Source organism: Anthonomus grandis, chromosome 20, assembly GCF_022605725.1.
Source record: "Anthonomus grandis grandis chromosome 20, icAntGran1.3, whole genome shotgun sequence".
Taxonomy (NCBI): Eukaryota; Metazoa; Arthropoda; class Insecta; order Coleoptera; family Curculionidae; genus Anthonomus; species Anthonomus grandis.
Window position 1 is genome coordinate 6,664,633 of NC_065565.1, and position 23,697 is coordinate 6,688,329.

Here is a 23,697-nt window from a genome sequence, read left to right on the forward strand (position 1 = left end):
TTTTTAACAAAAATAGGTCCAATATAAATTAAAATTGTGACATCAAGTTTTTTAAGCATCAGTGTCTGCTAAAAAATTTATAACTTAAAAAATAATAGACCAATTAACTTACAACCTTCTCTCATAGATTAACGATAAGTCTCTAAATATTTACAAGAAGTTTCAAGTAAATTGCTCTTGATTTGAATTTTTTATGAATATTTAAATTTGAATTCAAATATTTTTTTGCAGAAGAATTTCTAACTGGAAAAACTGTGTGGGGTGGGTGGGGGTCTAATGGTAATTTCAATGAAAAACAGGATTTTTGCAAAAAATAATCGATTAAATAACTGATAACCTTCTTGCATCGATTAACAATAGACGTCTTTATAATAACAAGAAGTTTTAAGTAAATTGCTCTTGATTTGAATTTATTATGAATTTTTGAAGTTGGATTAAAACAATTTTTTGGCCTGTTTTTGCAAAAATTCTGTTTTTCATTTACACCACCCTTAGCCCCCCACCCACCCCACACAGTTTTTCCAGTTAGAAATTCTTCTGCAAAAAACGGTCTGAAAATTATTTAAATTCAACTTTAAAATTTCACAAGAAATTCAAATCAAGAGCAATTTACTTGAAACTTCAGGTAATTATTAAGCGATCTATTGCTAATCGGCAAGAGAAGGCTGCAGGTTAATTGGACTATTACATTTTAAGTTATATATTTTTTACCAAACACAGTCCATCCAATATTTTAATTCAACTTTAAAAATGCATTAAAAATTTAAATCAAGAGCAATTTACTTGAAACTTCTTGTGATTATAAAGTGATCTATTTCTAATCGATGACAGAAAGTTTCAAGTCAATTGGTCCATTACTTTTTAAGTTATTATTTTTTTACCAGAAACAGTCCAACAGAACTCGCATTGCAACTACAAATTTTTTATTCGTCAGTGTTTTTGTTAAAAAAATTATACCTTAAAAAATAATAGTCCAATTAACTTACAACCTTCTCTCATAGATTAACGATAAGTCTCTATATATTTACAAGAAGTTTCAAGATAATTGCTCTTGATTTGAATTTTTAAAGTTGAATTAAAATATTGGATGGACTGTGTTTCGTAAAAAATTTATAACTTAAAATGTAATAGTCTAATTAACCTGCAGCCTTCTTTCACCGATTAGCAATAGATCTCTTTAAAACTAAAAGAAGTTTCAAGCAAATTGCTCTTGATTTAAATTTTTTATGAGTATTTGAAGTTGGATTAAAATATTTTTTTGCAGAAGAATTTGTAACTGGGAAAACTATTTGGGGTGGGCGGGGGGGTAGGGGTAATGCCAATAAAAAACCGAATTTTTGCAAAAAAAAATTGACCAATTAACTAATAACCTTCTTGCATCGATTAACAATAGATGTCTTTATAATCATAGGAAGTTTCAAGTAAATTGCTCTTGATTTGAATTTTTTATGAATTTTTAATGTTGGATTGAAGTAATTTTTCATCCTGTTTTTGCAAAAAATCTGTTTTTTATTAAAACCACGCTTAGCCCCCCACCCACCCTACACCGTTTCGCAATAAAAAATTCCTTTGCAAAAACAGTCTGAACATTAATTAAATCCAACTTTGAAAATTCATAAAAAATTTAAATCAAGAGCAATTTACTTGAAACTTCTTGTAATTATAAAGTGATCTATTGCTAATCGATGCGAGAAAATTGCAAGTTAATTGCTCCATTACTTTTTAAGTTATCAATTTTTTACCAAAAACAGTCCAACAGAACTCCTATTGCACCATCACATTTCTTAGGCACCACTGGACATTTTTGGGCATAACTTCGGAACAACCGGAGATATTTTCATAATTCTTTCACAGCAGCAAAATATACATCCTGAGGATGGATTTGAGGGTAAAAACGTCATTCTAGACCCAAAATTTCCCCAATTAAGGCCCTGTTGGTTCGGGCATATTTTTCCCTCAACTTCGCACTTCTTACACCATTAACCGGGTCATAAAATAACGATTTTTCCGAGCGGTAATACTCAAAAATAAAACACACAAATATAGTAAAAACACCAATTTATTGAGTCTCTTTAACATGGGCCAAATTGATGCTACTATACTCCCCGCGGTCGACAGCCCTCAACAGCTCGGAAACGTCCTCGAAAGCCTCTTGGTAGCTCCTCATCACCCTCTCCCGTCTCTCCTTCTCCCCGTAGACTTGACCCCGGATTTTCTCGATTTTCCCGCGAATTTCCTCCATTTGTCGCGCGACCTCCTCCTTAGTTTCAGGCAATTTCGTACTCAAACAACCGTCAGATGGCGTTAGCACACGTTGCATCTCCCAAATCTTCTTTTGATAAGAGAACTTGATGTTGTCGATGCCCCTTTTCATTCTGTTTAAGCATTCGGTGCTGGTGCTCAGTCTAAAATGGACCGACAACAGGTGGGACTTACTTCGGACAAAAGTGTCTTCCCTACTAGCGAGCCTCCCCAACTTACCTTTCCTTTAACTCCTTGAATTGCGCCTGAATTTCCACGTTTCTCTCGTCGGCCACCCTCCGGATCGTTTGCGTCTTATTGAAAATCTTCTTGATGTTCTCCAATGCTTGTTCGCTCAGTTTCGTCCTTAATGCCTCCTCAGTTTCTGGGGCAAAGTCGAATTGCTCCTCGAACCTCTTTAAACCCTCCTCCTCGCTTTTTATAAGGGAGTTCTGTTCGTTTTTGGACTGTTTGTCGCACTCCATTTTGGCACTTGACAATTTAGGGTGGCAGGTGTTTGATCAATAACCTGCCTGATATATATATATATATATAAAATATAATATACAGGTATGTTACGTATGGGATGCAGAGGGCGTTCATTCTAACTGTTGTGAGTAAATTGCCCTTCATTTCGTAGAAAACAGGAAAAAACGGGCCAAAAAATTATTTAAATCCAACTTTAAAAATTCATAAAAAATTCTAATCAAGAGCAATTTACTTGAAACTTCTTATAATTATAAAGGCATCTATTGCTGATCGATGTAAAAAGGATACAAGTTAATTGCCCAACTATTTTTTAAGTTATAAATTTTTTAGCATAAAAAATTTGATGTTGCATTATAAGTTCTGTTGGACTGTTTTTGGTAAAAAAATCGTCACTTAATGAATTTTTGGTCTAGGACGACGTTTTTGCCCTCAAATCCATCCTCAGGATTCATATTTTATTACTCTAAAAAAAACATGAGAAACTTCCAAGTGGTTCACAAGTTATACCCAAAAATGTCCACTGATGCTATGAAAATTGACAAAAAAATATGGCCGAACCAAAAATGCTCTAACTTTCGAAATTCTTAGTCTAAGACGACGTTTCTACCATCAAATCCATCCCCAGGATTCACATTTTATTACAGTGAAAAAATTATGAAAATAACCTAAGTGGTTCCAAAGTTATACCCAAAAATGTCCACCAATGCATAAAAACCCGAGTTAAAGAAACTCAAATTTGGAAGTTCTTTGACCTTGATGGATAAAATAGCCTATAACTCAAAGAGTTTTTGAGGCACAAGAGACGTTTTGGCATGGAATTATTGGCAAAGAAACACACTTTGTTAAACAAAAACTCTTTTAACTCATTTCCAATTATTTTTCAAAATATTTACAAGAATAGTGAAAATTTACTATGAAAATTGTAAAAAAATCATGTCCCAACCAAAACTGCCATAACTTTCAAAATATTTAGTCTAGGACGACGTTTCTACCATCAAATCCATCCTCAGAATTCACATTTTATTTCTTAAAAAAATAATGAGAAACTTCCAAGTGGTTCACAAGTTATACTCAAAAATGTCTACTGATGCTATGAAAATTAACAAAAAAATATGGCCGAACCAAAAATGCTCTAACTTTCAAAATTCTCAGTCTAGAACGACGTTTCTCCCATCAAATCCATCCTCAGGATTCACATTTTATTACTGCGAAAAAATTATGAAAATATCCCAAGTGGTTCCAAAGTTATACCCAAAAATGTCCACGAATGCATAAAAACCCGAGTCAAAGAAACTCAAATTTGGCAGTTCTTAGACCTTGACAGACAAAATTGTCTATAACTCAAAGAGTTTTTGAGGCACAAGAAACGTTTTGGTACGGAATTATTGGCAAAGAAACACACTTTCTTAAGCAAAAACTCTTTTAACCCATTTCCAATTATTTTTCAAAATATTTACAAGAATAGTGAAAATTTACTATGAAAATTGTCAAAAAATTCATGTTCCAACAAAAACTGCCATAACTTTCAAAATATTTAGTCTAGGACGACGTTTCTACCATCAAATCCATCCTCAGGACTCATATTTTATTACTCTAAAAAAACATGAAAAACTTCCAAGCGGTTCCTAAGTTATACCCAAAAGTGTCTACGGATGCTATGAAAATTGACAAAAAAATATGGCCGAACCAAAAATGCTCTAACTTTCGAAACTCTCAGTCTAGAACGACGTTTCTCCCATCAAATCCATCCTCAGGATTCACATTTTATTACTGCGAAAAAATTATGAAAATATCCCAAGTGGTTCCAAAGTTATACCCAAAAATGTCCACTAATGCATAAAAACCCGAGTCAAAGAAACTCAAATTTGGAAGTTCTTAGACCTTGACGGACAAAATTGTCTATAACTCAAAGAGTTTTTGAGGCACAAGAGACGTTTTGGTATGGAATTATTGCCAAAGAAACATACTTTCTTAATCAAAAACTCTTTTAACCTATTTCCAATTATTTTTCAAAATATTCACAAGAATAATGAAAATTTACTATGAAAATTGACGAAAAAACATGTCCCAACCAAAACTGCCATAACTTTCAAAATATTTGGTCTAGAACGACGTTTCTACCATCAAATCCATCCTCAAGATTCATATTTTATTACAGTGAAAAAATTATGAAAATATCCCAAGTGGTTCCAAAGTTATACCCAAAAATGTCCACGAATGCATAAGAACCCGAGTCAAAGAAACTCAAATATGGAAGTTCTTTGACCTTGATGGATAAAATAGCCTATAACTCAAAGAGTTTTTGAGGCACAAGAGACGTTTTGGTATGGAATTATTGGCAAAGAGACACACTTTCTTAATCAAAAACTCTTTTAACCCATTTCCAATTATTTTTCAAAATATTCACAAAAATAGTGAAAATTCACTATGAAAATTGACAAAAAAACATGTCCAAACCAAAACTGCCATAACTTTCAAAATATTTATTCTAGAACGACGTTTTTACCCTCAAATCCATCGCCAGAAACCCCACTTTATCACCTTAAAAAAATCATGTAAATACCCCAAACAGTCCCTAAGTTACACCCAAAAGTGTCCATTAAGGCACAAAAATCTCAGACCGATGCAATAGAAACAACTTACCTTGACAGGAGCATACATTTTGGGCTTCAACTTGTTGTTTTTACCATTCAGGAAGGTTCCGTGGGTACTCCCCAGGTCATAAATGTAAAAACCAGGCGGATCCTCTTCCGAGGGCTTCTCCCTGTACTGCAGCACCGCATGGTACCTAAAACAAAAAGTTAATTATTAAATAACTAAACAGGATGGTTTTCAATATTTTCTTATGCAAACTTTTACCTTGATATGGTAGGATGTTGCATACTGATATCGCAAATTGGGAGCCTACCGAAGACCCAAAAGGGCTTTTTCATTAGATCAATGGTCTCGATAATCGAGCCGTTCTTTAGTACCTCAAAGGCATAAGGTTTCCCATTAGACTCGGGTAAACCGGACCATTCAGGCTCATTGTATGAGATAATTGGTGGTTCAATCGAGGGAATAGAAGCTAAAGGGTCCTTAGTAGCAGTTTTCAAAGTGGTTGGGTCAGGTTTTGGGTCAGTAGTGTCCTCCCGAGGGGTTGTCGACTCATTACCATCCACAGATTTATCAAGAGATATAGCCTGAACCTTTTTAGGCAACTTGCCTATTTTCCCTACAAGTAATGTGGGCTTTTTGAAAGACTCTTCTGGTTTTTTAGCTTGAATATCATCTGCAATAAGTTGTTCTTGCTCGGGTTGATGTTCTTGGACCTCATCTTCACCCTCCATAGTTGTTTATAGTGGTTTTTTTATAAATAGCTTAATAGACCTCACAGTTATAGTAGTATATATATTTTAACACGTTTTTTAATGAAATATGATATAATTATAATGATAAATACATTTAATACTGTGTTTGTTTTGATGCTCTCTCTATCTTAAAATGTCACAAAGACACTGACAAGTATGATGGTCCATTGCGGCGCATTAAGGCTTGTATCCACTAATGGACTTTTTTGCGTATAACTTGGGAACCACTTGAAGTATTTTCATGATTTTTTTACCGTAATTAAACATGAATCCTGAGGATGGATTTGAGGGTAGAAACATCTTTCTAGACAAAGGATTTCAAAAGTTATAGCAGTTTCGGTTAGGGCATATTTTTTGGCAATTTATTCTTGTAAATTTTGACTTTTCATGCAAATATTTTAAGAAATAATGGAAATTGTATTAAAAGAGTTAGTGCACAAGAAAGGGTGTTTCCTTGCCAATAATTCCATACCAAAATGTTTCTTGAGGCTTAAAAATTAACTGAGTTAGAGGCAATTTTGTTCATCAAGGTCCAAGACCTGTCAAATTTGAGTTTTTTAAACTCATAATGCATCAAGATTTTAATGCATCGGTGCACATTTTTGGGTATAACTTGGGAACCACTTGGAATATTTTCATGATTTTTTTACCGTAATTAAACATGAATCCTGAAGATGGATTTGAGGGTAGAAACGTCTATCTAGATAGAGGATTTTGAAAGTTATAGCAGTTTTGGTTAGGGCATATTTTTTGTCAATTAATTTTAGTAAATTTTCACTTTTCATGCAAATATTTTAAGAAATAATGGAAATTGAATTAAAAGGGTTAGTGTACAAGAAAGTGTGTTTCCTTGCCAACAATTATATACCAAAACGTTTTTTGTAGCTCAAAAATTAACTGAGTTAGAGGCAATTTTGTTCATCAAGATCCAAGACCTACCAAATTTGAGTTTTTGAAACATCAAGATTTTTATACATTGGTGGACATTTTTGGGTATAACTTGGGAACCACTTGAAGTATTTTCATGATTTTTTTACAGTAATTAAACATGAATCCTGAAGATGGATTTGAGGGTAGAAACGTCTATCTAGATAAAGGATTTTGAAAGTTATAGCAGTTTTGGTTAAAGCATATTTTTTGTCAATTTATTCTAGTAAATTTTCACTTTTCATGAGAATATTTTAACAAATAATGGGAATTGGATTAAAAGGGTTCATGTATGAGGAAGAGTGTTTCCTTGCCAATAATTCCATACCAAAACGTTTCTTGAGGCTCAAAAATTAACTGAGTTAGAGGCAATTTTGTTCATCAAGGTCCAAGACCTTCCAAATTTGAGTTTTTAAAACATCAAGATTTTTATACATTGGTGGACATTTTTGGGTATAACTTGGGAACCACTTAAAATATTTTCATGATTTTTTTACCGTAATTAAACATGAATCCTGAAGATGGATTTGAGGGTAAAAACGTCTATCTAGACAAAGTATTTCGAAAGTTATAGCAGTTTTGGTTAAAGCATATTTTTTTGCCAATTTATTCTAGTAAATTTTGACTTTTCATGCAAATATTTTAAGAAATAATGGGAGTTGGATTAAAAGGGTTAATGCACAAAAAAGGGTGTTTCCTTGCCAATAATTACATACCAAAACGTTTTTTGTAGCTCAAAATTAACTGAGTTACAGGCCATTTTGTTGATCAAGGTCCAAGACCTACCAAATTTGAGTTTTTTAAACTCATATTGCACAAGATTTTTAAGCATTGGTGGACATTTTTGGGTATAACTTGGGAACCACTTGGAATATTTTCATGATTTTTTTACTGTAATTAAACATGGATCCTGAAGATGGATTTGAGGGTAAAAACGTCTTTCTAGATAAAGGATTTTAAAAGTTATAGCAGTTTTGGTTAAAGCATATTTTTTTGCCAATTTATTCTAGTAAATTTTTACTTTTCATGCAAATATTTTAAGAAATAATGGGAATCGGATTAAAAGGGTTAATGCACAAAAAAGGGTGTTTCCTTGCCAACAATTGCATACCAAAACGTTTTTTGTAGCTCAAAAATTAACTGAGTTAGAGGCAATTTTGTTCATCAAGGTCCAAGACTTACCAAATTTGAGTTTTTGAAACATCAAGATTTTTATACAGTGGTGGACATTTTTGGGCATAACTTGGGAACCACTTGGAATATTTTCATGATTTTTTTACCGTAATTAAATATGAATCCTGAGGATGAATTTCAAGGTTGAAACGTCTTTCTGAACAAAGGTTTTTAAAAGTTATAGCAGTTTTGGTTGAGGCATATTTTTTTGCCAATTTATTCTAATAAATTTTCACTTTTCATGCAAATATTTTAAGAAATAATGGGAATTGGATTAAAAGAGTTAATGCATAAAAAAGAGTGTTTCCTTGCCAACAATTCCATACCAAAACGTTTCTTGAGGCTCAAAAATTAACTGAGTTAGAGGCAATTTTGTTCATCAGGGTCCAAGACCTACCAAATTTGAGTTTTTGGAACATCAAGATTTTTATACATTGGTGGACATTTTTGGGTATAACTTGAAAACCACTTGGAATATTTTCATGATTTTTTTACCGTAATTAAATATGAATCCTGAAGATGGATTTGACGGTAGAAACGTCTATCTAGATAAAGGATTTTGAAAGTTATAGCAGTTTTGGTTAAAGCATATTTTTTTGTCAATTAATTTTAGTAAATTTTCACTTTTCATGCAAATATTTTAAGAAATAATGGAAATTGGATTAAAAGGGTTAGTGCACAAGAAAGGGAATTTCCTTGCCAACAATTCCGTACCAAAACGTTTCTTGAGGCTCAAAAATTAACTGAGTTAGAGGCAAATTTGTTCATCAAGGTCCAAGACCTGTCAAATTTCAGTTTTTTAAACTCATATTCCATCAAGATTTTTATGCATCGGTGCAAATTTTTGGGTATAACTTGAGAACCACTTGGAATATTTTCATGATTTTTCTACCGTAATTAAATATGAATCCTGAAGATGAATTTGAGGGTAAAAACATAATCCTAGACTAAAAATTTCGTTAATTTTTGGGTCTTTAAACTCCGTCAACTATTTTTTATACGAGTATGATTATCAATTAACGAAACAAATTATCAATATAGTCTACATATTCTGGTGCACTAAAATCTCCTCAGGAAAGTTCTGCGAGACCAGAAGTGACCCCACTCCTTCACACAACCGGTTTCTATCCATCTAAGATCATCTTCAAACGGTTAAAAGCCGATAATTCCCTTATCCTTAACGACTTTTGACTGGTTAATCCTAAGTGCACCCTCACTTAACATAAGTCAATTCCATCTGCATATTAATGCAGGGCCCAATATAACGTTATCCGGTAGGACGCATAAACAATCTCCCGAAGCCATAATCCCGTCGCTGCGCCCTGGTTTGCTAATTGCCCATTTAGCGGCAATAAATCCGGAGTTTAGCGGGGGGGTAACTTGTCGAATTTCGGACCTGGAGGCGTTCCAGAATATCCAGTAATCGAAAACGATATTCGCTCCTCCAAAAACAGGACAGGATCAAGGAAGAGAATATTTAAACGAGGTACTCTTTCTATCCAAACGTTCTTGTCTCTTTTTGTGTCACATCCACAAGCCATTGTCTCATCAGTTTCCTTTTATTTAACACCCTACAAATCACACTATTTCTTTCACAATTGATTTCTCTCTCTCTCTCTCTCGCTCATTGTTATTATTGTTTGTCTCCTGCTGTACATCTCTTCGCATAACGGATGCTGTGACTGTAACCGATGTTGCGTGTTCCTGAATATCAGTCATGAAATCTGTGTCACACCGGGACGTTCGGGAACGGAGTTTAAATATTCCCGGATCATCGTGTCGGTGGTGCGTGTGTAAAACGGGACGTTCGCTCTTCAATTTTCGTGCGTTTAATTTGCAGAATATTCGTTAAAAAAAAAATTGCTTAAGCCTTACTAAATTTACGGTAAGTCTAAGTGAATGTCTTCAGGTTCCTCCTCTTTTCCACGCTATAGTAGTACTCCAGGTTCAGTTCAGGAGTCTCAGGAATGTTGTGCGACCTGTGCGAGGCCTTTGATACAGTTCACGAATTTAACTAGACAAAAAATTCTAGTAGAAGTAGATGTGTAGTTTTATATACACGGGGGTTTTGGGTGCGGAAATCAAAGATTTTTTGTAAAAAATTAATGTGATTGTTCAGAATGCACGTGTTCTTATGGAAACTACAGTTTTTATTTTTTTTTAGCTTTTCTATGAGAGATAGAGAATTTTGATATAAGAGTTTTTTGATTGGATTTTTATGAGCAATACACAGCAAAAAATTTTTTTCAATTCGGCCAACTTTTCCAAATTTTCAAATTTTCGTGCCAGTTTTGGCCAAAAACCAAAAAAAATTAATAACTCCTTTATTAGTCGTTTTTCGAAAAAATGTATAAAATACTTTTAATTTAGGACTTAAAGGGTGCATCTACTGCAAAAATAAAAACCCTGAAATTTTCCATAGATTTTGAGAAAAATTAATTTTTTGGTTTTGAAGTTTTTCGGGATTTTCTCCCACTGTATGGAAAATAAAATTATAATTTCTACTTATAAGGATAACAAGCACGATTCTAAACAACTTTTATATAAAGAATATTTTTCTCAGACCCATAGATTTTTTGTAAAAAATTAAAAAGTGATTTTTAAAGAAAAATCATGGGGGTACCCCTTTAATATCTATAATGCACACTTTTTATTTTTTTTTAGCTTTCCTATGGGAAATAGAGAAGTTTGATATAAGAGTTTTTTGATTGGATTTTTATGAGCAATCTGTAAAAAAAAAATTTTAAATTGACCGATTTTTCAAACTTTTCAAATTTTCGAGCCAGTTTTGGCCAAAAACCAAAAAAAATTAATAACTCCTTTATTAGTCGTTTTTCGAAAAAATGTTTAAAATACTTTTAATTTAGGACTTAAAGGGTGCATCTACTGCAAAAATAAAAACCCTGAAATTTTCCATAGATTTTGAGAAAAATGAATTTTTTGGTTTTGAAGTTTTTCGGGATTTTCTCCCACTGTATGGAAAATAAAATTATAATTTCTACTTATAAGGATAACAAGCACGATTCCAAACAACTTTTATATAAAGAATATTTTTCTCAGACCCATAGATTTTTTGTAAAAAATTAAAAAGTGATTTTTAAAGAAAAATCATGGGGGGTACTCCTTTAATTTCTATAATGCACACTTTTTATTTTTTTTTAGCTTTCCTATGGGAAATAGAGGAGTTTGATATAAGAGTTTTTTGATTGGATTTTTATGAGCAATCTGTAGAATTTTTTTTTTTTTAATTGGTTGATTTTTCAAAATTTTCAAATTTTCGAGCCAGTTTTGGCCAAAAACCAAAAAAAATTAATAACTCCTTTATTAGTCGTTTTTCGAAAAAATGTTTAAAATACTTTTAATTTAGGACTTAAAGGGTGCATCTACTGCAAAAATAAAAACCCTGAAATTTTCCATAGATTTTGAGAAAAATGAATTTTTTGGTTTTGAAGTTTTTCGGGATTTTCTCCCACTGTATGGAAAATAAAATTATAATTTTTACTTATAAAGATAACAAGCACGATTCCAAACAACTTTTATATATAGAATATTTTTCTCAGACCCATAGATTTTTTGTAAAAAATTAAAATGTGATTTTTAAAGAAAAATCATGGGTGCACCCCTTTCATTTCTATAATGCACACTTTTAATTTTTTTTTAGCTTTCCTATGGGAAATAGAGGAGTTTGATATAAGAGTTTTTTGATTGAATTTTTATGAGCAATCTGTAGAAAAACATTTTTTTGAATTGCCCGATTTTTCAAAATTTTCAAATTTTCGAGCCAGTTTTGGCAAAAAACCGAAAAAAATTAATAACTCCTTTATTAATCGTTTTTCGAAAAAATGCTTAGAATACTTTTTATTTTGGACTTAAAGGGAGCATCCATTCCAAAAATTAAAACTCTGAAATTTCCCATAGATTTTGAGAAAAATTAACTTTTTGATTTTGATGTTTTTTGAGATTTTCTCCCACTGTATGGAAAATAAAATTATAATTTCTATTTATAAAGATAACAAGCACGATTCCAAACAACTTTTATATAAAGAATATTTTTCTCAGACCCATAGATTTTTTGTAAAAAATTAAAATGTGATTTTTAAAGAAAAATCATGGGTGTACCCCGTTAGTTTCTATGTAATGCACACTTTTAATTTTTTTTTAGCTTTTCTCTAGGAAATAGAAAATTTTGTTATTAGAGTTTTTTAATTGGATTTTCACTAGCAATACACAGCAAAATTTTTTTTTTGATTCGAGCAATTTTTAAAAATTTTCCAATTTTCGAGCCAGTTTTGGCCAAAAACCGAAAAATGTCAATAACTCCTTTATTAGTCGATTTTCGAAAAAATGTCAAGAATACTTTTAATTTTGCCTTTAAAAGGAGCATCCATTACAAAAATAAAAATTCTAAAATTTCCTATAGATTTTGAGAAAATTGAGTTTTTTGGTTTTGAAGTTTTTTGGGATTTTCTCCCACTGTATGGAAAATAAAATTATAATTTTTATTTCTGCAGATACTCTGCATGATTCCAAACAACTTTTATATAAACAATATTTCTCTCAGACCCATAGATTTTTTGTAAAAAATTAAAATGTGATTTTTAAAGAAAAATCATGGGTGTACCCCTTTAATTTCTATAATCCACACTTTTTATTTTTTTTTAGCTTTCCTATGGAAAATAGAGAATTATAACATAAGAGTTTTTTGATTGGATTTTTATGAGCAATATGTAGCGAAAAATTTTTTTGATTCCACCAACTTTCCAAATTTTCCAGGCAGTTTTGGCCAAAAACCGAAAAATGTCCATAACTTTTTTCCCGTTTGTTTTTCGAAAAAATGTGTAAAGTACTTTTCGACTTGCATTTAAAAAAGACACTAATAGCAAAAATAAAAAATAAGAAATTTCCTGAATTTACTACTGAAACTCATAAGGCACTATAAAGCTATTTATACAAATGCAATGCCTTAAATAAGCCCATCAACAAAACGACTTATTAGGGCCATCAAGTCACACAATCTTATATTGACACGTTAAAACCGTTGACCCAAAATTGGCTCAGCAGTTACGCTTAATATTTTATTATGTAAATTGAGCGTCCTCTTATATGTAGGGGACCTGATTCCGTTTCGTACCTAAATTATCGAATTAAATTGCTTTATACTGCTCTGCGGTAGAGTTCTTCGAAGAGAAGTATACACGTCTGGTAAAGTTCCTTCTTGACGCACCCAAAAACTCCTTTGATCATGCGTGTATAATGTTCCTATAATTATTTTATATTTAAGGTTGAACACGTTATATAGGCATTAAATCCCAATCAGATAAACCGGCACACGGGAGGGGGGAATTAAAATCACATTTTCCGGGTTGATTTATGTGCCCCGGGTGCGAAATTTAATTATTCAGAAAAACGGCATTCAATTAACGGAAATGTGCGTTTGTGCATCTAGGATTCGGATTTTTAAGTATTGTATGCAATTTGGAGTTTGATAATATATATACACCGCTGGCAAATTTCTTCTTTGCATCCAGAAGGATTGATAGTTGAAAGAGAAAGGCCATAGGCAAAGCGTTAAGCGAATTGACGATCGCTTTGAAATAATGCTTATCGTCTATAGAAGATGGTTTAATTGCATAAGAAAATTAACATTTCAAGGTGACTTAATGGCCCTAATAAGTCGTTTTGTTTACCGACCTATTTAAAGCTACGAATGCATGCAATTTGACAAGAAGTTCAGAATTGCCTTATTTTGACTATTATATAATTTCGTGGTCCAATGGCCAGTAAGAAATTGAGACAGATTTTGTACCACATACGAATGTCTCGAATGTGTTTTTTGTTCATTTGTCTCTATCATTGGACCAAACCCTGTCATGCTTGAGAGTTTTCATTTCTGGTCAAATTGTTTGTTTTTTAAAAATTTTTTGCAAAAAACTTTACCGTTTTTTAATACAATTATCCCCCCACCCACCCCTAACACTTTACCAGTAAAACATTCTTCTGCAAAATCACTGTTTTTCAAAATAGTACGTATGAACAATAGATGATTTCGTCCATAATCTTTAATTTGTTAACCCTGTTTTTGTATTAAATAATTATATATAAAATTGTTATCAAATTTAAATAATATTTATCGAATCATAGACTTTGTTTTTCTGGATTCTTTTGTGTATTTACATTTTATATATAAATATTTAGTCCAAAAACAGTGTTAATAAATTAAGGATTATGGACGAAAAACAGTGATTTTTCAAAAGAAATTCTTACTGGTAAGGTGTTAGGGGTGGGTGGAGGGCTAAGGGTAGTTTTGTTAAGAAACGGTTATTATTTTTTACAAAAAAAATTGTTTTACAAAAAATTACCCTTACCCCCCCACCCACCCCACACAGCTTACGAGTAAGAATATCTCCTGAAAAATCACTATTTTTCGTCCATAATCCTTAATTTATTAACCCTGTTTTGTATTAAATAAATATATATAAAATTGTTACCAAATTTGAATAATATTTATTGAATCAAAGTCTTTGTTCTTCAGGGTTCCTTGGTTTATATACATTTTATTTATAAATATTTAGTACAAAAACAGTCCTATTAAATTGAGGATTATGGACGAAAAACAGTGATTTTTCAGAAGAAATTCTTACTGGTAAGCTGTGTGGGGTGGGTGGGGGGGGTAAGGGTAATTTTTTGAAAAACAAGTTTTTTTGTAAAAAATAAAAACCGGTATAAAAAAAAATACCTTTAACCCCCCACCCACCCCTAACATTTACCCGGTTAAACATTCTTCTGCAAAATCACTGTTTTTCATTCGTAATCCTTAATTTAATAACACTATTTTTGTATTAAATAATTATATATAAAATTGTTATTAAATTTAAATATTATATATTAAGTCATAGTCTTTGTTCTTCTGGGGTCTTCTGTTTATTTAAATTTTATATATAAATATTTATTATAAAAACAGTGTTAAAATAATTTAAGTATTATGGACGAAAAATAGTAATTTTTGCATAAAGTAATTCCCTCAAAAATGCACAATTTATTTAAATTCTCCAAAGTAAATCTGCATCTAAGAGCAACATTACAACTGCCCGGACTAAAATAATTGAAATGTGATCCAGGCAAAAATCCAGTTTTATTGATCCAGGAAATAGGAAATAATCATTCCAGTTTTCATGCAGCTAATAAAGATATTTTCTCCATTTCACTTCTTTATAGTGAAATTTCAGTGTAAACAGGCTGTCAAAGAGAAAAGTGCCAAAGAATTAATTGATTCACCATAATTATCTCAAAAACGGAAATAGCAAACGGGTTAAATTTTTTAAGGATTAAAGGCATTAAGCCAATAAGTGTCTGAAAAACTTTTGAGCACCATCCGAGTACGGCAAGTATTTTTTTTAAGCTCTCGAAAGTGCGTCATAGTCACATTTTGGGCGCCACTGAGGATAAACCTTCCAAATCACCACTCACTTGCACCTAGTGAGTGGGTTTTTCAAAAATAACTCAAATTCTATTGGTCTAATCAAAAAATATGTAGAGAGGGAAGTTGTAGATCAACTCTTTTCCTACAAGATTGTTCCTAATCATTTTTCTCGTAAACCCAATATTTCTCAAGAAATTTTGAGTTATTTAACTAGCGTTCCCAATCACGACTCGTCTGCTTCTGGTGAGCAAGTTTTTCAAAAATATCTCAGTTCCAATTAGTCTAATCAAGAAAACTATAGAGTGGAAAACTGTAGCCCAGGCCTTCCTAAATAAGACTGTCCTCAAGCAAATAATGGAAAATGCGTAATACTCGAGTTCCATAGCGAATTCTCCAACAAGGTTTCCCATGCGAAAACTCCCTTCAATTATATAAGATACGGTACCCCAATCGGTACAAATCGACGAAAACTCCTCGTTGCAGATGACGAACGACCGCCACCGCGAACTTAACACACCAACATCTTGAGAGCACGTTGAATTGATGATAAAATAAGGCACATACACAAACAATATGTATCGGTTCAGTTCGTCATAAACAAAATGCGAGAACAATCTTGATTAACGACGTTCTCGGTTTATCAAAGAGGCGCTCTTCCTCTTATCAGTAGCTAAAGTGACGCAGGCGCGATAAAACGCGCATAAGTTACTTTTGAACGACCACCACTGCCAAAAACTGCTGTGATTTCCCTTTTAAATTACAAGAAACAAAAAAGAAGACTGAGAAACATGTGGACTAACCTCGTTTTAATAGTGTTCAGTAGTGCTCAAGTGTACGGGTCAGTGTTGCTGCTGCATAACGTACGGACCAACTACTCGCAAGTGTACAGTGTGGACCAACTGTTGCACAGCGTCTTCCCTAGGAAAATCTCCGAGGACGTTTATATGGACCCCTGTAAGGCTGGTAAGTACTTTTTTCGGCCTCAGAACCACTCGAATGTCCCTAAAACGACTTTAGCGAAGAGTGTTTTGGGATCGGTCAAAGGCGTTCGACTGTGTCGGCTGCTCAATAGTCGAAAAGTGCCATAGGGTCCGAGAAAACCGTAATAAGGTGCTTATTGCGTTCCGTACTTTTTGAGTAATAAAAATTCACATCTTTGGCTGTATGAGTGAGAAATCAGTGAAATTTGGCTTGTCATCTCTTATTAGGTTGAGCATATTGAATCTGCAAAAAAAAATTTGATTTGAGGTTCGTGGAGTAAATGGGAGCGCCAGAAAGTCAAAAATTTATAAAAAAGGGTCGAATTGCTATGTCGTGCGATAACTCACCTCTAAAACCTTTCAGTGACCTGAGATTTTCAGAACTGCAGAGCCTAAGGGTGATTAAAAGCTGTATAGTTTTTGGTAAGGATCGGTGTACAGGGTGAGTTAAAAAAAAATCCCAAATATTAGATATATGCAGTTTTGGTCAAAAATAAAAAAATGGCCATAGCTTCTGTCCTTTTTGTTTTGGAAAAAATGCTTAAAGTACTTTTCGATTTGCATTTAAAAAAGACACTAATAGCAAAAATAAAAAATTCAAAAATTTTCATACTTTTTGAGAAAATTGCGAATTTTTTGCACAGAAGGCTTATATATTCAAAAATTTTTCCTGGCTTTCCTATAGGAGATACAGATTTTTCTCATAATACATTTTTCATTGCCTTTTTATGTGTAATATATCTCAAAAAAAATTTTTGATTTGGACGACTTTTCAAAATTTTCTTATTTTCCAGCCAGTTTTGGTCAAAAACCAAAAAAATGCCAGTAACTTCTTTCCTCTTTGTTTTTCGAAAAAATGTGTTAAGTGCTTTTCGATTTGCATTTAAAAAACACACCAATAGCAAAAATAAAAAATTCAAAAATTTTCATACTTTTTGAGAAAATTGCAATTTTTTGATTATAGGTTTTGCTGGATTTTCTCCCACTGTATGGGGAGTAGAATCAAAATTTGATTTTGCGAAGGTAGTCCTTAACATTCCAAACAACTTTTGTATGAACCATTTTTTTTCTAGGCCTATAGTTTCTTTGTAAAAAAATAAAACGTAATTTTTTGCAAATTTTCATGGCTACACCCCTGTGAATTTTAGTCCAAAACTTTGAAATTTTTTCCTGGCTTTCCTATGGAAAATAAAGAATTTTTTCATAAGGCATTTTTTATTGCCTAATTATGCTTAATATATATTAAAAAGAAATTTTCAATTCTGACGACTTTTAAAAATTTTCAAATTTTCCAGCCAGTTTTGGTCAAAATCCAAAAAATGCCAATAACTTCTTTCCTCTTTGTTTTTCGAAAAAATACGTAAAGTACTTTTCGATTTGCATTAAAAAAAGACAATAATGGCAAAAATAAAAAATTCAAAAACGTTTATACTTTTTGAGAAAATTGCATTTTTTTGATTATGGGTTTTTTCGGATTTTCTCCCACTGTATGGGGAATAGAATTAAAAATTATTTTCGCGAAGGTAGTCCTTAACATTCCAAACAACTTTTTTATATACCATTTTTTTATTAGTCCTATAGATTTTTTGTAAAAAAATAAAACGTAATTTTTTGCAAATTTTCATGGCTACAGGCATGAAAATTTGTGATTTTTATGTGATTTTTAGTCCAAAACTTTGAAATTTTTTCCTGGCTTTCCTATGGAAAATATAGAATTTTTTCATAAAGCATTTTTCATTGCCTATTTATGCTTAATATTTATTAAAAAGAAATTTTCAATTCGGACGACTTTTAAAAATTTTCAAATTTTCCAGCCAGTTTTGGTCAAAAACCAAAAAATGCCAATAACTACTTTCCTCTATGTTTTTCAAAAAAACGTGTAAAGTACTTTTCGATTTGCATTTAAAAATAACACTAATAGTAAAAATAAAAAATTCAAAAATTTTCATACTTTTTGAGAAAATTGCAATTTTTTGATTATAGGTTTTGCTGGATTTTCTCCCACTGTATGGGGAGTAGAATCAAAATTTGATTTTGCGAAGGTAGTCCTTAACATTCCAAACAACTTTTGTATGAACCATTTTTTTTCTAGGCCTATAGTTTCTTTGTAAAAAAATAAAACGTAATTTTTTGCAAATTTTCATGGCTACACCCCTGTGAATTTTAGTCCAAAACTTTGAAATTTTTTCCTGGCTTTCCTATGGAAAATAAAGAATTTTTTCATAAGGCATTTTTTATTGCCTAATTATGCTTAATATATATTAAAAAGAAATTTTCAATTCTGACGACTTTTAAAAATTTTCAAATTTTCCAGCCAGTTTTGGTCAAAATCCAAAAAATGCCAATAACTTCTTTCCTCTTTGTTTTTCGAAAAAATACGTAAAGTACTTTTCGATTTGCATTAAAAAAAGACAATAATAGCAAAAATAAAAAATTCAAAAACGTTTATACTTTTTGAGAAAATTGCATTTTTTTGATTATGGGTTTTTTCGGATTTTCTCCCACTGTATGGGGAATAGAATCAAAATTTGTTTTTGCAAAGGTAGTCCTTAACATTCCAAACAACTTTTGTATGAACCATTTTTTTTCTAGGCTCATAGATTTTTTGTAAAAAAATAAAACGTAATTTTTTTCAAATTTTCATGGCTATACCCCTGTGAATTTTAGTCCAAAACTTTGAATTTTTTTCCTGGCTTTCCTATGGAAAATAAAGAATTTTTTCATAAGGCATTTTTTATTGCCTAATTATGCTTAATATATATCAAAAAAAAATTTTCAATTCGGACGACTTTTAAAAAAATTTTAAATTTTCCAGCTGGTTTTGGTCAAAAACCAATAAATGCCAATAACGTCTTTCCTCTTTGTTTTTCGAAAAAATGTGTAGAGTACTTTTCGATTAGAATTTAAAAAACACACTAACAGCAAAAATAAAAAATTCAAAAATGTTCATACTTTTTGAGAAAATTGCAATTTTTTGATTATAGGTTTTTCCGGATTTTATCCCACTGTATGGGGAATAGAATTAAAATTTTATATTGAGAAGGTAGTCCTTAATATTTCAAACAACTTTTGTATAAACCATTTTTTTATTAGTTTTATAGATTTTTTGTAAAAAAATAAAACGTAATTTTTTGCAAATTTTCATGGCTATACCCCTGTGATTCTTAGTCCAAAACTTTGAAATTTTTTCCTGGCTTTCCTATGGAAAATAAAAAAATTTTCCATAAGGCATTTTTTATTGCCTAATTATGCTTAATATATATTAAAAAGATATTTTCAATTCGGACGACTTTTCAAAATTTTCTTATTTTCCACCCAGTTTTGGTCAAAAACCAAAAAACGTCAATAACTTGTTTTCTATTTGTTTTTCGAAAAAATGCGTAGAGTACTTTTCGATTAGAATTTAAAAAAGACACTAATAACAAAAATAAAAAATTCAAAAATTTTCATACTTTTTAAGAAAATTGCAATTTTTCCATTATAGGTTTTTCCGGATTTTCTCCCAGTGTATTGGGAATAGAATCAAAATTTGTTTTTGACAAGATGGTCTTTAATATTCCAAACAACTTTTGTATAAACCATTTTTTTTCTAGGCCCATAAATTTTTTGTAAAAAAATAAAACGTAATTTTTTGCAAATTTTCATGGCTACACCCCTGTGAATTTTAGTCCAGAACTTTAATTTTATTTTCCTGGCTTTCCTATGGAAAATCAAGAATTTTTCCATAAGGCATTTTTTATTGCCTAATTATGCTTAATACATAATAAAAAGAAATTTTCAATTCGGACGACTTTTCAAAATTTTCATATTTTCCAGCTGGTTTTGGTCAAAAACCAAAAAAAACGCCAATAACTACTTTCCTCTTTGTTTTTCGAAAAAATGTGTAAAGTACTTTTCGATTTGCATTAAAAAAAGACACCAACAGCAAAAATAAAAAAATTAAAAAATTTCACACTTTTTGAGAAAATTGCAATTTTTTATTGTATTTGATGCCTGCAACTACCTTAAAATTTAATCTGAGCTCCTTCTATAATTTTTTAAACCCAATATTTATTATAAAAAAAAACTTTTTAAGTAACTAGAAGCATACTTCAATCCTCTATCTTAAACCAGAAAAAAAATGAAGCCAAAAGGTGCCATAGGGTCCAAATAAACCGCATATTTCCAAACCCCTTATTATGGGCACCACTTTCGACCCTAAATTATTAAAAATTCATATCTTTGACTGTACCAAAGACAAACCAATGAAATTTGCCCTGTCACTTCTCAATACATTAGAAATTATAAATCTGTAAAAATTTCATCGATCTAACGCCTCTGGAAGGGGTGGTAGGGCCCCAAAGTCAAAAATTCATTGAAAAAGGCCCAAAACCCTATGTGCAACGATAACTCACCTCTAAAACATCCAAGCGAGTTGAAATTTTTCGCTTCAAAAGGTCTAATAGGGCTTGAGAGCTGTATAGATTTTGAAGAAGATCGGTATACAGGGTGGTTCAAAAAATGACCCCATTATGCACGATTCTTTATGCATTATCGAGGTTCGTTCGTTCACCCACCATTTTGTCTAAAATTAAAAATTGCACCATATTTATATTAAAACGAGCTGGTAAATAAATTTGCATTCGATATTATCGCCGTGAACTTCTTGAACCCGTGTATAATAATTAATAAAACCTTTGAACGTCGCTTTAATGAAGAGTCGTGACGACGTTATAATAATTAAAAGGGATCCAGAAAAAACGTGTCAAGGTTTATTATGGTGTATGATGCATTAATAATCGACCTTTTTCTTCTTATATTAATGACCTGGAATCTTTTAATTAACGATGACAATATCCCGGCATAAATTCTTCTACTTTTCATGGTAAATTCGTATGGTACCTCCAAGAAACCTTTAATACAAGTTGAGAAGGTTGTATCGTCAGCAAATTCAACCTTACACGGGACGAATTGATTTCTGCCCTTCTCTAACTGAAAAAGTGAGTTAAAAAAAACATAATAACGCTCGCATCATTTCATTCATCCACTTGCCCTGCCGCTATATCTAATAAAAGATTACGAATCTGTATTTGTTCCTTTTGATGTACTCCATTGATGTAAACGTGTAATTATATGGTCGTTAATTTTATTGAGTCGCTTGCTGTGTATCGCCCTATCTATCATGCGATTAGGACAATAACCCTGGGAAAGATTCGCTTGTTATCGTTTCGTTCTGTTGGTCTTGTTTGATTTAATGGCTTACGCGTAAGTCCGAGAATTCTGGGAATATTTTTAAGTAGTCTTCAGAAATCGCTGGGCCAATGTTTCGCCTTTAATTTAAGGTATAAAACGTCTTCCTAAGTTGAGAATCACCAGAGTTATCCTAAGTTATTGAGACACACCTCCAGGGGCTCTATTGTCTTCTTAATGGCATGGGCAGACATTTTGCCTCATAACTTCGAAAGTTCTTGAGATAATTTAAAATAGTTTTCAGCATTCGCTGGCTCAATGTTCCACCATCAATTTAAGGTATAAAATATTTTCCTGAGTTAAGAATTCCCGAAGTTATCTCAAGTCATCGAGACACACCTCCATGGGCTCTAATGTTTTCTTAATAGCATGGGCAGACATTTTGCCTCATAACTTCGAGAGTTCTTAAGATAATTTCAAATAGTTTCCAGCATTCGCTGGTCCAATGTTCCGCCATCAATTTAAGGTACAACACGTTTTCCTAAGTTAATAAATCCTGGAGTTATCTTAAGTCATCGAGACACACCTCCATGGACCCGAGTGTCTTTTTAATAGCATGGACAGACATTTTGCCTCATAACTTCGAAAGTTCTTGAGACATCTTAAAATAGTTTTCAGCATTCGTTGGTCCAATGTTCCACCTTAAATTTAAGGTATTAAACGTTTTCCTAAGTTAAGAATTTCTGGAGTTATCTTAAGTCATCGAGACACACCTCCATGGACTCTATTGTCTTCTTAATGGCATGGGCAGACATTTTGCCTCATGACTTTGAAAGTTCTTGAGATAATTTAAAATAGTTTTTAGCGTTCGCTGGTCCAATGTTCTACCATTAATTTAAGGTATAAAATGTTTTCCTGAGTTAAGAATTCCTGAAGTTATCTCAAGTCATCGAGACACATCTCCATGGACTCTATTGCCTTCTTAATGGCAAAGGCAGACATTTTGCCTCATAACTTCGAAAGTTCTTGAGACATCCTAAAATAGTTTTCAGCATTCGCTGGACTAATGTTCCACCTTAAATTTAAGGTATTAAACGTTTTCCTGAGTTAAGAATTCCTGGTGTTATCTTAAGTCATCGAGACACCCCTCCTTGGACCCGAATGTCTTCTTAATGGCATGGACAGACATTTTGCCTCATAACTTCGAGAGTTCTTAAGGTATCTTAAAATAGTTTTCAGCATTCACTGGCATAATTTTCCACCATCAATTTAAGGTATAAAATGTTTTCCTAAGTTAATAATTCCTGAAGTTATCTTAAGTCATCGAGACACACCTCCATGGACCCGAATGTCTTCTTAATGGCATGGGCAGACATTTTGCCTCATAACTTCGAAAGTTCTTAAGATAATTTAAAATAGTCTTTAGCATTCGCTGGTCCAATGTTCCACCTTGAATTTAAGGTATTAAACGTTTTCCTGAGTTAAGAATTCCTGGAGTTATCTTAAGTCATCGAGACACCCCTCCTTGGACCCGAGTGCCTTCCTAATGGCATGGACAGACATTTTGCCTCATAACTTCGGGAATTCTTAAGATAATTTAAAATAGTTTTCAGCATTCGCTGGCCCAATGTTTTACCATTAATTTAAGGTATAAAATGTTTTCCTAAGTTAAGAATTCCTGAAGTTATCTCAAGTCATCGAGACACATCTCCATGGACTCTATTGCCTTCTTAATGGCAAAGGCAGACATTTTGCCTCATAACTTCGAAAGTTCTTAAGATAATTTAAAATAGTTTTTAGCATTCGCTGGTCCAATGTTCCACCTTGAATTTAAGGTATTAAACGTTTTTCTGAGTTAAGAATTCCTGGAGTTATCTTAAGTCATCGAGACACCCCTCCTTGGACCCGAATGCCTTCTTAATGGCATGGACAGACATTTTGCCTCATA

At 32.1% G+C, this 23,697-nt stretch overlaps 2 protein-coding genes across 3 annotated transcripts in view; one reads left to right on the forward strand and one right to left on the reverse strand.

Annotated features, from left to right (window-relative positions):
* LOC126747893 (kanadaptin-like) overlaps window positions 1-23,697 on the reverse strand; it is a 246,814-nt gene that overhangs the window by 39,242 nt on the left and 183,875 nt on the right. The window contains exons 1-2 of one of the 2 annotated variants that reach the window (XM_050456861.1): window positions 5,590-6,220; window positions 5,374-5,518 (exon numbers count right to left, since the gene is read on the reverse strand). In XM_050456861.1, coding sequence (XP_050312818.1) covers window positions 5,374-5,518; window positions 5,590-6,059 — 615 coding nt within the window. In that variant the 5' untranslated portion in view covers window positions 6,060-6,220. Of the gene's footprint in view, window positions 1-5,373; window positions 5,519-5,589; window positions 6,221-23,697 lie in introns of those variants that run through there. The other variant, XM_050456862.1, reaches the window with a different exon arrangement.
* Window positions 9,912-23,697, forward strand: part of LOC126747892 (tolloid-like protein 1) — a 39,580-nt gene continuing 25,794 nt past the window's right edge. Inside the window, exons 1-2 of the mRNA XM_050456860.1 lie at window positions 9,912-10,065; window positions 16,084-16,563. Coding sequence (XP_050312817.1) covers window positions 16,389-16,563 — 175 coding nt within the window. The 5' untranslated portion in view covers window positions 9,912-10,065; window positions 16,084-16,388. The remainder of the gene's footprint in view (window positions 10,066-16,083; window positions 16,564-23,697) is intronic.